The sequence below is a fragment of the Serinus canaria genome, chromosome 10 (assembly GCF_022539315.1).
Source record: "Serinus canaria isolate serCan28SL12 chromosome 10, serCan2020, whole genome shotgun sequence".
Classification (NCBI taxonomy): Eukaryota; Metazoa; Chordata; class Aves; order Passeriformes; family Fringillidae; genus Serinus; species Serinus canaria.
In genome coordinates this window covers 18,344,802-18,357,229 of record NC_066324.1, presented here as the reverse complement: position 1 = coordinate 18,357,229, position 12,428 = coordinate 18,344,802, and the positions used below count along the sequence as shown (strand labels likewise).

Sequence of the window (12,428 nt, the reverse complement as noted above, 5' to 3'; positions counted from 1 at the left end):
TGGCACAGTCCCATCCCAGGGGGGCTCAGGTTGGTGGCACAGTCCCATCCCAGGGGGGCTCAGGGTGGTGGCACAGTCCCATCCCAGGGGGGCTCAGGGTGGTGGCACAGTCCCATCCCAGGGGGGCTCAGGGTGGTGGCACAGTCCCATCCCAGGGGGCTCAGCCCTCCTGCAGTGCCAGCTGTGGCTCTGCTGGAGCAGGGATCCTGCCCAAGGGGGGCAGTTCTCCTCTGCAGCTCCAGGGCTGCTGGAGATGGGCCTGCTCTCCCTCTGGGAATGCAGGGCAGCAGAAAGCTGCTCCTCTGGGAATGCAGTGGGCAAAGGCTGCTGGGCTGTTCCCAGGGCAGATTGGATCCAGGTAGGAATGCTTGGCTCCTCCCCTGGGCGGAGCATCTCCCCATGGGATGGTGGGATTTGATCAGCCAGGCAGGGACACTCAGTGGCCATGAACAGAAGATATTTAATAGTTAATGGCCCATGGACAGGAGATAATTAATAATTAATGGCCCATGAACAGCAGAGATCTCCTGGAGGGAGGATGGGTCATGGAAGAGATAAAGAAAACTGCCCAAAGAAGAGAAGAGAACTGCCCCACCTCTAGGAGATGTCAGTAGAATACACACCCCAGCCACATCGTGCATTTTCCAAGCAGGGCAGCTCTCCATGGAGACACAGAGCCTTTTCTAACCTTTACACTCTGCTTGTTTGCTCTAACAGAGCCAGCAAGGTGTCAGCAGTGCCTGCAATAACCTCTGCACCCAGCACCAGCGGGGTTTGCCCAAAGTTTGGAAGTCATTCCCATGATCTCTGCATTATAAATAACAAATATCAGTATTAGCTTTTGCATTTATCTGTCAGCTTTTGCAAGTTACTATTGATCACAGGAATCCTGATATAGTACAGTTTTTATAGTAATTACTGCTTTTGATAGAGTACAATCTGTCAGTTTATGTACACACTGAATAACTTTTATAAATAGTGGTGTGATATATAATATTTTAGACCGTAGCATAATAAAGGCAGTAAAATGTTAAAATACTTTTTCATGGAACTAACTCAGAAAATGGTGTAAAATAATTAGGTGATTTCCCAGATTCGAGGACTATCTTATCTGAAAGACAAAATAAATGGAACAGAAACCAGAGCACTAAAAAAAGGGAAGAATTTATTGGGCTTCGTTATCAGGGAGTGAAAATACATCAGGATGGAACCACACGAAGAAATAAAATATATTGGTTTATATTGGCATGACAACAAGTCAAAGGTTAAAACCAATCCAAACATCTCAATTCAAAGAAATGTTTGGATATGTAAAAATCCTTATGAATATGCATGTAATTTAACAATACATAGAGAACATGGTTTAAGTTAACTGTGTGCTTTTGGAAAACAGTCAAGCACCCCAGTGCTGCATTTTATCCCTTTTATCCCTTAATAAACTATAAAAAATTCTAAAATTTGCATTTTGTCTTTCATCAGGGAGCAGCAGCAGGGGCTGGATCCCTGAGATGGGGACAGAGGGTGAAGCTGCTCCTCTCCTGCACAGCTCCACACCCATCCCAGTTTTGGAGAGGCAAAGCTGCTCCAGGGATGAGATTTCCAGCCCTGCTGCCACTCCCAAGCCTCTCACAACCCTCAGATTTGAGATTTCCAGCCCTGCTGCCACTCCCAAGCCTTTCCCAACCCTGCCTCTCACTCCTGGCCAGCCCAGAGCTGTTTTTCTTCGCCCCCAGGCCCAGCCTCTCCCTCCAGGGTCCCTTTCCCAGACAATCCTTTGCTCTTCTTGAGCATTTCCTCACCCAATTTATCAGGCTTGTGTTGAAAGATTTAGCTGGGGTGTGTATTCTATTGACATCTGCTAGAGGTGGGGCAGTTCTCTTCTGTTCTTTGGGCAGTTTTCTTTATCTCTTCCATGACCCATCCTCCCTCTGGGAAATATCTTCTGTTTAATTTGTTATTAACTATTAATTATCTTCTGTTCATGAGCCAGAGAGTGTCCCTGCCTGGCTGATCAAATCCCACCATCCCATGGGAGATGCTCTGCCCAGGGGAGGAGCCAAGCATTCCTACCTGGATCCAATCTGCCCTGGGAACAGCCCAGCAGCCTTTGCCCCCTGCATTCCCAGAGGAGCAGCTTTCTGCTGCCCTGCATTCCCAGAGGGAGAGCAGGCCCATCTCCAGCAGCCCTGGAGCTGCAGAGGAAAACTCCCCCCTTGGGCAGGATCCCTGCTCCAGCAGAGCCACAGCTGGCACTGCAGGAGGGCTGAGCCCCCTGGGATGGGACTGTGCCACCACCCTGAGCCCCCCTGGGATGGGACTGTGCCACCACCCTGAGCCCCCCTGGGATGGGACTGTGCCACCACCCTGAGCCCCCCTGGGATGGGACTGTGCCACCACCCTGAGCCACCCTGGGATGGGACTGTGCCACCACCCTGAGCCCCCCTGGGATGGGGCTGTGCCACCACCCTGAGCCCCCCTGGGATGGGACTGTGCCACCAGCCTGAGTCCCCCTGGGATGGGACTGTGCCACCAGCCTGAGCCACCCTGGGATGGGGCTGTGCCACCACCCTGACACACAGGGGGCCAGGGCCTGCTCTCACTCTCTCAGTGGTTTGTTTTATATTATTTATATTGCAATTTTTTATTTTTATTTTTCCCTAATAACTGTTATTCCTACTCCCATATCTTTCCCTCAGAGCCCCTTCATTTCCAAATTACAATAATTCAGAGGGAGGGGGGTTCCATTTTCCATTTCAAGGGAGGCTGCTCCCCTCCTCAGCAGACACCTGCCTTTTTAAACCAAGACAATCATTTTTCCCCCAAAATTTATTACTTTTCCCCCTTAGTTCTGCTTTCTAAAAGCACATGGGAAGGTTTCAGCCTTTCCACTGAAGCTGTTTCGTTCCTGCATTTGTGCTTCCATAAAAGTGTAATTCAAACAACTTTAATTGTACATTTTTTTCTCTCTGAATTGCCCCCAGGGATAATTTATCTTCTCTTATTGTAGCTGGAGGGAGTACAATCTTATCTTTCAGCTCCAGCAAGGCTGACAATTTCCTATCTTCTGATGCTTCTGCTCTTCACTGTGTCTGGGCTTTGTTAGAGAGTTGATTAAAGCAAAATTGCCTTTTTTTTTTTTTTTTTTTGCTGCAATCTAACCTAGAAATGCCCAAAGAATCACAGTCATCTTTCACAATGCTCCTGTGTTCCCTGCTATAAAAGTCTCTCCTGCCCAGGCTGGAGAATTCAGCACCAGCTGTAATGTTTGCCATCAATTAAAGCTCCCCTCCTGTCACTCCTCGGAGCTTTAGGAGGTGAAATAGTTGGGATATTCAGCCCACTCTGGTCACTCACTCTTGTTCATTTTCTCCTGCTGATAAAAACACCTTCTCTTCCTAAATTGCTTTTCTTTTACTGAGTGCATCCAGCTCTTCCCAATCCTCTGCACTGCAATTTCCCCAGCTTGTTTCTCAGGAGCCTGAAGGCCAAACATCGTCCCCAGTGCACACTAAAATCCCCAATTCTCCCAGTTTCACCCATTTCCAGCCCTCAGTGGGGCACAGAACTGTGGAATACCCCGAGTTGGAAGGATCAGCAATCCCAACTGCTGGCCCTGCACAGGACACCCCAAAATGTGGCACCTAGCCCTAACCCTGACTCCCCTTTGGGGGGCTCTAACAATGATTTTGGGCTGGCCTAGGTGACTTTGGGGTTTTGGTAACCCCCAGCCAGTGGGAGAAGGTTTTGGGACTCAGGTTGCGCATCACACCTCAGTCTTGGGACAGTTTGCACCCCACCTGTGTCCTTGCAGATCCCAACATGATGAAAATGGCCTTTTCCTGGGCTGGAAGCCCAAATTTAGCACATTCCAGCTCAAACCAAGAGCAGCTCCCTGGGGCTGGGCTTACACGGAGCAACAGGAGAGTGGGGGTGGGTGGGGGTCCCAGGTGAAGCTGCTCCAGGCCATTAAAATCCATCAGTGCCCCCCTGCCCGGGCCCTGATCTTCCTCATGGCTGGGGTTTATTTTGGGTATCACCCTCCCGAGGGAGGAGGGAGCCTCAGGTTTCATTAAATCACTTTAATTGCATCACTGGCCGAAGTGAATGCGCCCCAGGGCAGCAGAGAACGCTGATCAGAGCGAGCCATTAGGGTCAGCACCACCCCTGGCTAATGCAGGGCTAGGAAAATTATATTTATAATTTCCAAGGCCAACTAATAGCGCTCATTTGGGTTTAGCTGCTGAGGGATGAGCTGCAGGACTGGGGGAAATAAACATCCCCCACAAGAGATGTGAGAAGCAGCACGGTGCTGCCGCTGCCAGCTCGGCAGTGACCTCCTGGCTGTCCCCTGTGTCACTGCCACACTGATCGCAGCTCATTGTCTTCATTTCATGTTAATCACTGCTCTTTAGGCTGATGGATTATCGGCCTTTCTGCCTGGCTGCCTGCGCCCTGCGGCGGCTGGGGCCGCTCAGCTGCCATTGCTGCACCGATGCCATCGATGGCTGGGACACGGAGCTGCCCTGGACACCCCACAGTGACCCCTTGGGGACACACGCTGTGTGCGACAGGAGCCAGGAGGACAGCCTGGTGCTCAGTGATGGCAGTGACAGCACAGCTCACACATCGATGGCTGGGACACGGAGCTGCCCCAGTCCCCAAAGCAGCCCTGGGCACCCCACAGTGACCCTTGGGGACAGACACCGAATGGGACAGGAGGGAATGGTGCCCTTGATGGCCATTACAGCACGGCTCCCAGGGAGCTGTCTTGTGCAGCATGTGGGACTTCTGGCTGCTCTCCTTTCCTGCCAGCCACGGCATTGTCCCTTCCCTTCCCTTCCCTTCCCTTCCCTTCCCTTCCCTTCCCTTCCCTTCCCTTCCCTTCCCTTCCCTTCCCTTCCCTTCCCTTCCCTTCCCTTCCCTTCCCTTCCCTTCCCTTCCCTTCCCTTCCCTTCCCTTCCCTTCCCTTCCCTTCCCTTCCCTTCCCTTCCCTTCCCTTCCCTCTTTGCTGCCCCACAAGGGCACCCCATGCCCAAAGCCACACTCCAGGCCACTAAAACGCCACGGGAGCAGCCCGAGTGTCCCTTGGGGAGCCCCCCAGGACACGGGGCTGTCCCTGCAGCCACCACAAGAGCCCAAACCCCTGCTGTTTTTGGAGAGGAGCCCAGCTGCAGGCAGTGCCCAGCCTGGCTGGAGCCAGCCCTGTGCTAATCCAGGGGTGCCACCTGCCGTCTGCTCCTGCCGGATCAGCCACATCCTGAAAATTCCTCCAGATGTTCCAAGTTTTCTCCCCCTGTGACTTCCTGGAGACCCTCACTGGGATTCTGGAGCAAAGCTGCCTGTGGCTGGGAGGAGCTGCTCCCAACAAAAGCTATCCCTTCCCTCAGGGTAATAATGAGGTCAGGGAACAGCTGAGTTATTGGACCCCATTCCCTAAAAAACTGGGTGGAGAAAAACATTACAGTGTGGCTGAGCTGGGTGAAGAATTTGCAATGGAGACAAATCATTTTGGGCTGGGGCAGAGAGGAGGAAAGCAGTTTGATTTGTGTCCCTCTGGTTCCTTCCCTGCAGAAAATAAGGTCAGGCAAACTCCAGCTCTCTGTCCTAACAGCTGATCTCAGCCCTGCTGAGATTCCTCCCCGGACTCCTCTTTTTAATGACTAACCCGAGTTCGTTAATTTGTTTGTTTGTGCCATTTTGCTTTTTGTTTTGGTTTTTTTTAGCAGCTTTGCCTTTGACTCTTTTCCCTCAGAACCCATCACTGTGTGATTTTACAAACTCTCCCTTTTCTCATTTCTCAGAGCACGGGTTTTTTTTTTTTTTTTTCAGTTTAATTTTTTTCCTGCCTGTTTAGGATGAGAACTGCAGGGCTCACCTGTGCAGCGGGGTGTGAATGAGGCCTCTGCGGAGCCTCACCCCGATGTTATCTGCCGGGGTTAATGTCGTTCTCCAGCTGCCATTGTGCCTCTGGGGAGATGAATAGCCATGAATCAGGTCGCAGTTACCTTTTGGGATCGCTGTTTTCCTGGCAAGCCGCCCTGTGCGAGCATTATCTGATGTTATCCAGGGTTTCTCAGCCCTGAGAGCAGCTGCAAAAGAGGAGTTTTGTGCTGGACCCTGTTTAGTGCTCCGCCCTGGCCCAGAATACATTCAAAAGAAGGTGAGTCCATGCGAGGCAAAGCAAAGAAATTCTTCCCTGTGACCGTGGGGATGGAATGAGGGTCTGGGATTGAATTCCCAGAGCGGCTGTGGCTGCCCCTGGATCTCTTAATGGGCTCGAGCAGCCTAACCCTGGTCCTTGGAGGTCCCTAACCGTGGCAGGGGGTGGAATGGGATGATCCTTGAAACCTTTTCCACCCCAGGGCATCCTGTGAAAGCTTGCAAGTGCCAAAGCACATCACTAAACACGCCAGAATCACAGGGATCTCTCAAACACTCACAGGTACAAGAAGATGAGCTCCAAATTCCCCCACAAAATAAGGATGAGGTCTCTTTGCTGCTCCCTCAGAACTGAAAACTCTCCTGAATTTTCTGCTGATTATGGGGGGTTTTTGCTACCTCTTTGTTTGTCTGGCTTCCAAGATTTTCTGTCTTCCTCGTTATGAAGGAATAAGCAGAGAATAACCAAAATTGAGGGCCCTCCCCAGGTGAAAATATGGGTTTTGCTTGAAGGGAAAATGCCGGGACTGGAAAACTTTGCAGAAAACGGAGTTTTCTCTGGCATTTCTGAGGCCAGGAATCACCATGCCCACACCAGGCAAACACATCACCCTGCTCAGTCAGGCTCCATCTGCTGGAATCCCAGGGTTTTCCTCACTACTGAGCCACTCTGGTGGATCTAGGGCTGGCAAATTCCCCTTTTCCTGCAGAACTCCAGTTGGAAGAGGATTCCCACACCCATGGAACAACAAGAGGGTTTTTTGGCCCCACTTGGTATGGCTGCATACCTGAGCACTTTGTTTTAAATTTTCCTAGGGATTTCTAGGAACTCTGTGCTCCAAGAGACTCGGGATCAGACCCATGAGGATATCTCCTGGCCATGGGAACTTTCTGCTCTGGTTTCTTGTGCTGTATGATCACAAATCGATGGCTCAGCCCCGTGCAGAGCCTTCCTTCCCTGCCTGGGGAACAACCTCCAGTGGAGACCTTCCAGGGACACTCCAGGTGACAGCAGGGCAGAACCAGAAGAACACAAGTGACAGCTGAGTTATGCAACTGTGGAGAGAAACTCCAAGCTGGTGGCAGAGGGGGGAAAAATTCCTCCTGCTAAGTTGGGCTCGGGCCTGTGGCAGCGTGAGTCACCCTGAGCTGCCATGGTTACGGAGCAAGGATTGCTGAGCAGATCCAGAGCCTGCTCCCAGCGCTCACTCCTTCCAAACTTGGAAAACAGGCACTGGAGGTAAGGCCTAATGGAGAGTGGGTGTCTGCAAGGAGCAGAGTTACAGCAAAATCCTGGGAAAACAGAGTGCCAAGAGCAGTGAGAGGGGCAGCGCTGGGTAAAGTGGATTTCTGGGTCTTTGTTCCCCTTTCTGCCTGGTTTGCAAGGGCTGCTGTCGGGATTGTTCCACACAGAGGGGGAAAATAAAAAGAGGATGTTTCCACGCCACGGTGAGAAAAAGCAGAGTAGTGTCAAGCAGATGAATCAGCTGGCAGCAACAGTGAGTCATGGAAATGCACAGTGGAAATTCTCCAGCGCAGTGGAATCTCTGAGGCACATCCAGCCTGGCATCCCTGGGGAGCCAGGGGCAGCCAGGATGACGTGGAGCACCAGCACATGGCCAAAAAACTGCTGCTCCTCACGTGTGACCTCGCCCCTGCCATCCTCCCCCAAGGCCTGAAGCGCCCAGGCAGGGTTTTCATGGAAAAGGTGTGCCTGATCCTTGCTTTCAGTGAGTCACAGCAGCAGTAAAAGGACGTGGTGGAGTCTGCTTGCTGAAGATCAGCTGACACTGACCTGGGCACAGAGAAGGAGGAGGGACACAAAGTCAAGAAAGCAGGGCAGTTTGGGATGTCACCACCCATTATTTCCCAGCCCACCCCACTATGGGCACGCTGGTGATGCAGGGCTCTGCACAAAGCTGAAAATCTGATCGGGAGGATTTCCTGCTGGTTTTTCCCCCAGTCTTATTCTCTGCTGGTCTGTCCCACGATCTCCTACCAGCCTCATATCTCCCCACCATCAGCTGGGCTCACGGGCACAGAACAAAGCAAAAGCAACCAGCAAATCTGACCTGGCATCTGTGATTTATGACAGGAAAATAGAGAAAAGCCACCCAAAGCTCACCAACAGCTGACTTCCAGCGTGCCTGGCTTGTCCAGTCATCCATGAGAGAGTTTTTGTGCTCTTTGCCCATAATTCCACTGCTAACGTGGAGCAAACACCTTTGCTCCACGCGGCCTTGGTTTCCTAGTTGTGCAAAAATGACATGGCCCTTGAAAAATCTTTTGTGTGGAAGCACAGAAGTGATGGATAGAATGGTGTTTAAAATTATACCAGTGTTTTGTGGGTGCGTGGACCTTAAGCTGTACAATTTGGGCTGGAATTGGGTTCCTCTGACACAGTACCCCTGCAGAACGGCACAGAAACTCCTAAAGGGAGTATGAACAGAGCCAAGTACCAGCTCTTGCCTTGTACTCACCTGTGTTTTAAGCCCGTGAAGAACAGAAGCGAGGAGAGGTGTGGTGCTTCTCACATCCTAGCCTGAGGGGCTCTGCCATGGCGGCCTTGAGGGGATGGATCCCTCAGGCAGGCTCTGCCATGGCGGCCTTGAGGGATGGATCCCTCAGGCAGGCTCTGCCATGGCGGCCTTGAGGGGATGGATCCCTCAGGCAGGCTCTGCCATGGTGTCTATGAGGGGAGGCTGCCTCAGGCAGGCTCTGCCATGGTGGCCTTGAGGGGATGGATCCCTCAGGCAGGCTCTGCCATGGCGGCCTTGAGGGGATGGATCCCTCAGGCAGGCTCTGCCATGGCGGCCTTGAGGGATGGATCCCTCAGGCAGGCTCTGCCATGGCGGCCTTGAGGGATGGATCCCTCAGGCAGGCTCTGCCATGGCGGCCCTGAGGGGATGGATCCCTCAGGCAGGCTCTGCCATGGCAGCCTTGAGGGGATGGATCCCTCAGGCGGGCTCTGCCGTGGTGGCCTTGAGGGGATGGATCCCTCAGGCAGGCTCTGCCATGGTGCCATCCATGCCCCTGAGGGGATGGATCCCTCAGGTCATCTATGCCATGGTATTTCTGAGGGGACAGATCCCTCAGGTGGGCTCTGCCATGGCACCTGCAGGGATTGATCCCTCAGGAGGGCTCTGCCATCTTACCCTCAGTGGCCCTGAGGGGAAGACGCCTCAGAAAGGCTTAAACATGGCGCCCACATGGATGGATCCCTCAGGTGCCACCCTGCCATGCCACCGTGTCCTCAGTGCCCCTGAGGGGATGGATTCCTCAGGCACGTTCTGCCACGGTGTCCCAGAGTAAGGCTCCACCATGCTGCTCTGAGGGGAAGGTACCCTCAGAAGAGTCTCTGCCATCACACCCTCAGTGCCCCTTATGGGAACAGATCCCTCAGAGCTCCACCATGGTGTCCCTGAGGAGATGAATCCCTGAGAAGAGCTCCACCATGGCAGCCTCAGTGCCCCTGAGGGGGTGGATTCCATCAGCTCCGCCATGGTGTCCGTGAGGTGACAGATCCCTGAAGAGGGGTTGCACCATCGGCACCCTCAGTGCTCCTGAGGGGACAGATCCCTCAGGCGGGCTCTGCCATGGTGTCTCTGAGGGGACAGATCCCTCAGGCGGCCACGGCCATGGTGTCTCTGAGGGGACAGATCCCTGAGAAGGGGCTACGCCATCCCACTCTCAACGCTCCCGGCGGGAAGTGCCTCAGGTGAGCTCCACCATGGTAAATCTGAAGGGACGTTTCCCTCAGGCGGGCGGCTACGCCATGGAAACCCTGAAGGGACGGTTCCCTCAGGCGGGCTCCGCCATTGCGCCCGAGGAACGGCTGCTTCACACGGCCTCCGCCATGGCGCCCCTGAGGGCACCGCAGAAAGGGCAGGGGGCAGCTCCTCGCCGCCTGAGCGTCCCTGTCCCGCCGCCAGCTCGAGAGCTCGGCAAGGAGGAGAAGCCCCAGGACAGGGGACAAGGCGGCGCTGAAGGGACCGGGCCGAACGGGGCCAACATGGCAGCGAGGGGCGGGCGAAGCGGGCGCTGTCGCCGCCTCCCCGCCTCGCCCGTCCCGTCTCGTCCCCTCCCCGGCGGCGTCGCCCCCCGCCCCCGACGGATCTCGCGAGAGCGGGCGCTGCGCTGCGGTAGGAGGTCGGCGGAGAAGGACGGACGGAGCCGCCGCCGCTCCCGCCGCCGCCGCCTCAGCCTCCTCACCTTCCTCCTCCTCCTCTTCCTCCTGCCCCTGCCTCAGGAAGATGCCGCGCTCCGGGCCGCTCCCCGCCGCCTTCTCGCTCCTGCTGGCGACGGCCGCGCTGCTGCCGGGACCCGCCGCGGCGCAGAACGGTGAGGGAGGGCGGCGGCGGCGGCGGGGGGAGCGGGGGGGGGGTGCGCGTTGCTATGGCGGCGGGTGCGCTGTGGGCAACCCCGCGGGTGGGGGGCGAGCCCGGGTCTGGGGGGAATCCCTGGTGATCTGGGGCCCCTCAGGGGAAGGGGGAAGGAGGAGAAAAGGGGGGGACAGGCTCGCCCTCCCCCCGGTTCCTCCTGAGGCGCCTGGTGCCGCCGGTAAAATGGAACATCTCCTCATCTCCTCCCGCCTACTGAACCTGCATCTGCCGGGCCGCCTTAAATCATTTATAATGCAATAAAGCCCGTAGTTCCTTAGCAACTGGAGAGGTCCTTCTGATAGGAGAGTAAAAGAAGGAATTAAGGGGAAAAAAAAAAAAAAAAAAGGCAATAACCAACCCACCACACCCCAAGCCTTCTCCGTTCCTTGTAGGCTAGCGTGAGCTAAATCCAGCGCGGCTGCCTCCTCCCCGGCGAGTTCGCAGCCAAGTGCATGACAATTAGTGGCAGAGAGGAGCGGGGCCAAGAGGCTGCTCCAGCCGAGCCTCCTGCTCCAAGGAAATCCCGCAGCGCCGAGGAAAATGCCGGTGTGCTCCTGCCAGGCCGGGCAGCGCTGTGTGCTCCTGGTGCGGCATCATGGTCAGCGCTGCCCGGGCCTGGAGAGCCGGCAAGGGCAGGGAGCTCGGCCTGAGGGAGGATCCGCTGGGAAAACCTGCCCACGAGGAAGGGCTGCCTCTCCCATACAGCACTTCCACCCTAGGTTCCTCTTTTCAGCCTCCTGCCTCTCTCCCTCCTTTCTGCTCTGCAGATAATATTCGGTCCTAGAGTTTTCTGGCTCTCGAGGTGAATTTCGCCTTGGCCCTTTGCTCCAGAGGAATCCTGGAATCACAGGAGTGTGGAATCTCACAACCTGCTTTAGAAGGGACCTTAGAGCCCACCCCATTCCACCCCCTGCCAGGGGCAGGGATACCTCCCACCAGGCCAGCATTAGGGCTCTCAGGGTGTTTTGACAGTGATGTTTAGACGGGAAAAACGCCGTCCTAAAGATGCCAGGTGAGAGTTATTCCCTGAGCACGTGCAGATTTTGCTGCATGAAAGCAGCAGTGAGCCTCGTGTCTCTGCTAAGCAGAGTTTGGCATCGGCGCCGTGAATGAAAACTCTGCAGTGAGGCAGCCTGGGAACACCCTGCTGGAGCTGTGTGGGATTTAGGGATCTGGGAACGGTGCTGGATGGGGCTGAGTTGTGGATTAAATGTGGTTCTGTGCTCCCCGGAGTTCCCAGAGGAATTCCAGCCTTGGCAGGGCACGAGTTAAATGGAAATGGGTCGTGTGTTCGTGCAGGGAAGGTGTCAGGTGCCAGCAGCTGGGGTGACAATCCCGAGTGGCTGCGGGACAGTGCAAACATTTGGCGTTTGGAGGTCAGCGATAAAGAGAATTTTGGGGAGAGCTTTGTCCCCACCATGGCGTGAGGGAGATGAAGCCCTCTGGTGTGTCCTGGAGGCTGATTAATTGTTATTTTTAATGAAGTGCTGCGGGAGTTTCTGTAGTGCTGTGGGAGCTCACACAGGTGAGTGAAAATCTGCTTGAGCAGGGGTGGAGCAGCCCAAGCCAAGCGAAAGATTGAGATCTTTGTGACTTAAGGTTTATTGCTGCTCCGGTTTTAATGTGAAAAGGCCCTGCTGCAGAGGAACTGGGCTTTTTGCAGCAAATAATGGCCCATGGGGAGCTTCCTGAAACAGAACAATCCCTCTGTGGGTGGAGAACAGGTCCAGCCATTTCCTCAGCTGTGGATATTCCTTTGGAAACAGCTTCTCACCTCTGGGTGTGTGCTGTGAAGGGGCAGGGGAGGATCCCAGAGGGCAGGAATTTGTTATCGTTCATTGATGTGGAGCCGTCAGAGCCATGAAAGGTGAATAGTCCAAGTCAGGC

The 12,428-nt window shown here is 54.6% G+C and overlaps 1 protein-coding gene across 3 annotated transcripts in view; it reads left to right on the top strand.

The window, feature by feature from the left end:
- The first annotated feature begins 10,273 nt into the window (after positions 1-10,273).
- Positions 10,274-12,428, top strand: part of NPTN (neuroplastin) — a 42,426-nt gene continuing 40,271 nt past the window's right edge. For all 3 annotated transcript variants that reach the window (XM_050978419.1, XM_050978418.1, XM_050978417.1), the window contains exon 1: positions 10,274-10,500. In XM_050978419.1, coding sequence (XP_050834376.1) covers positions 10,413-10,500 — 88 coding nt within the window. In that variant the 5' untranslated portion in view covers positions 10,274-10,412. The remainder of the gene's footprint in view (positions 10,501-12,428) is intronic.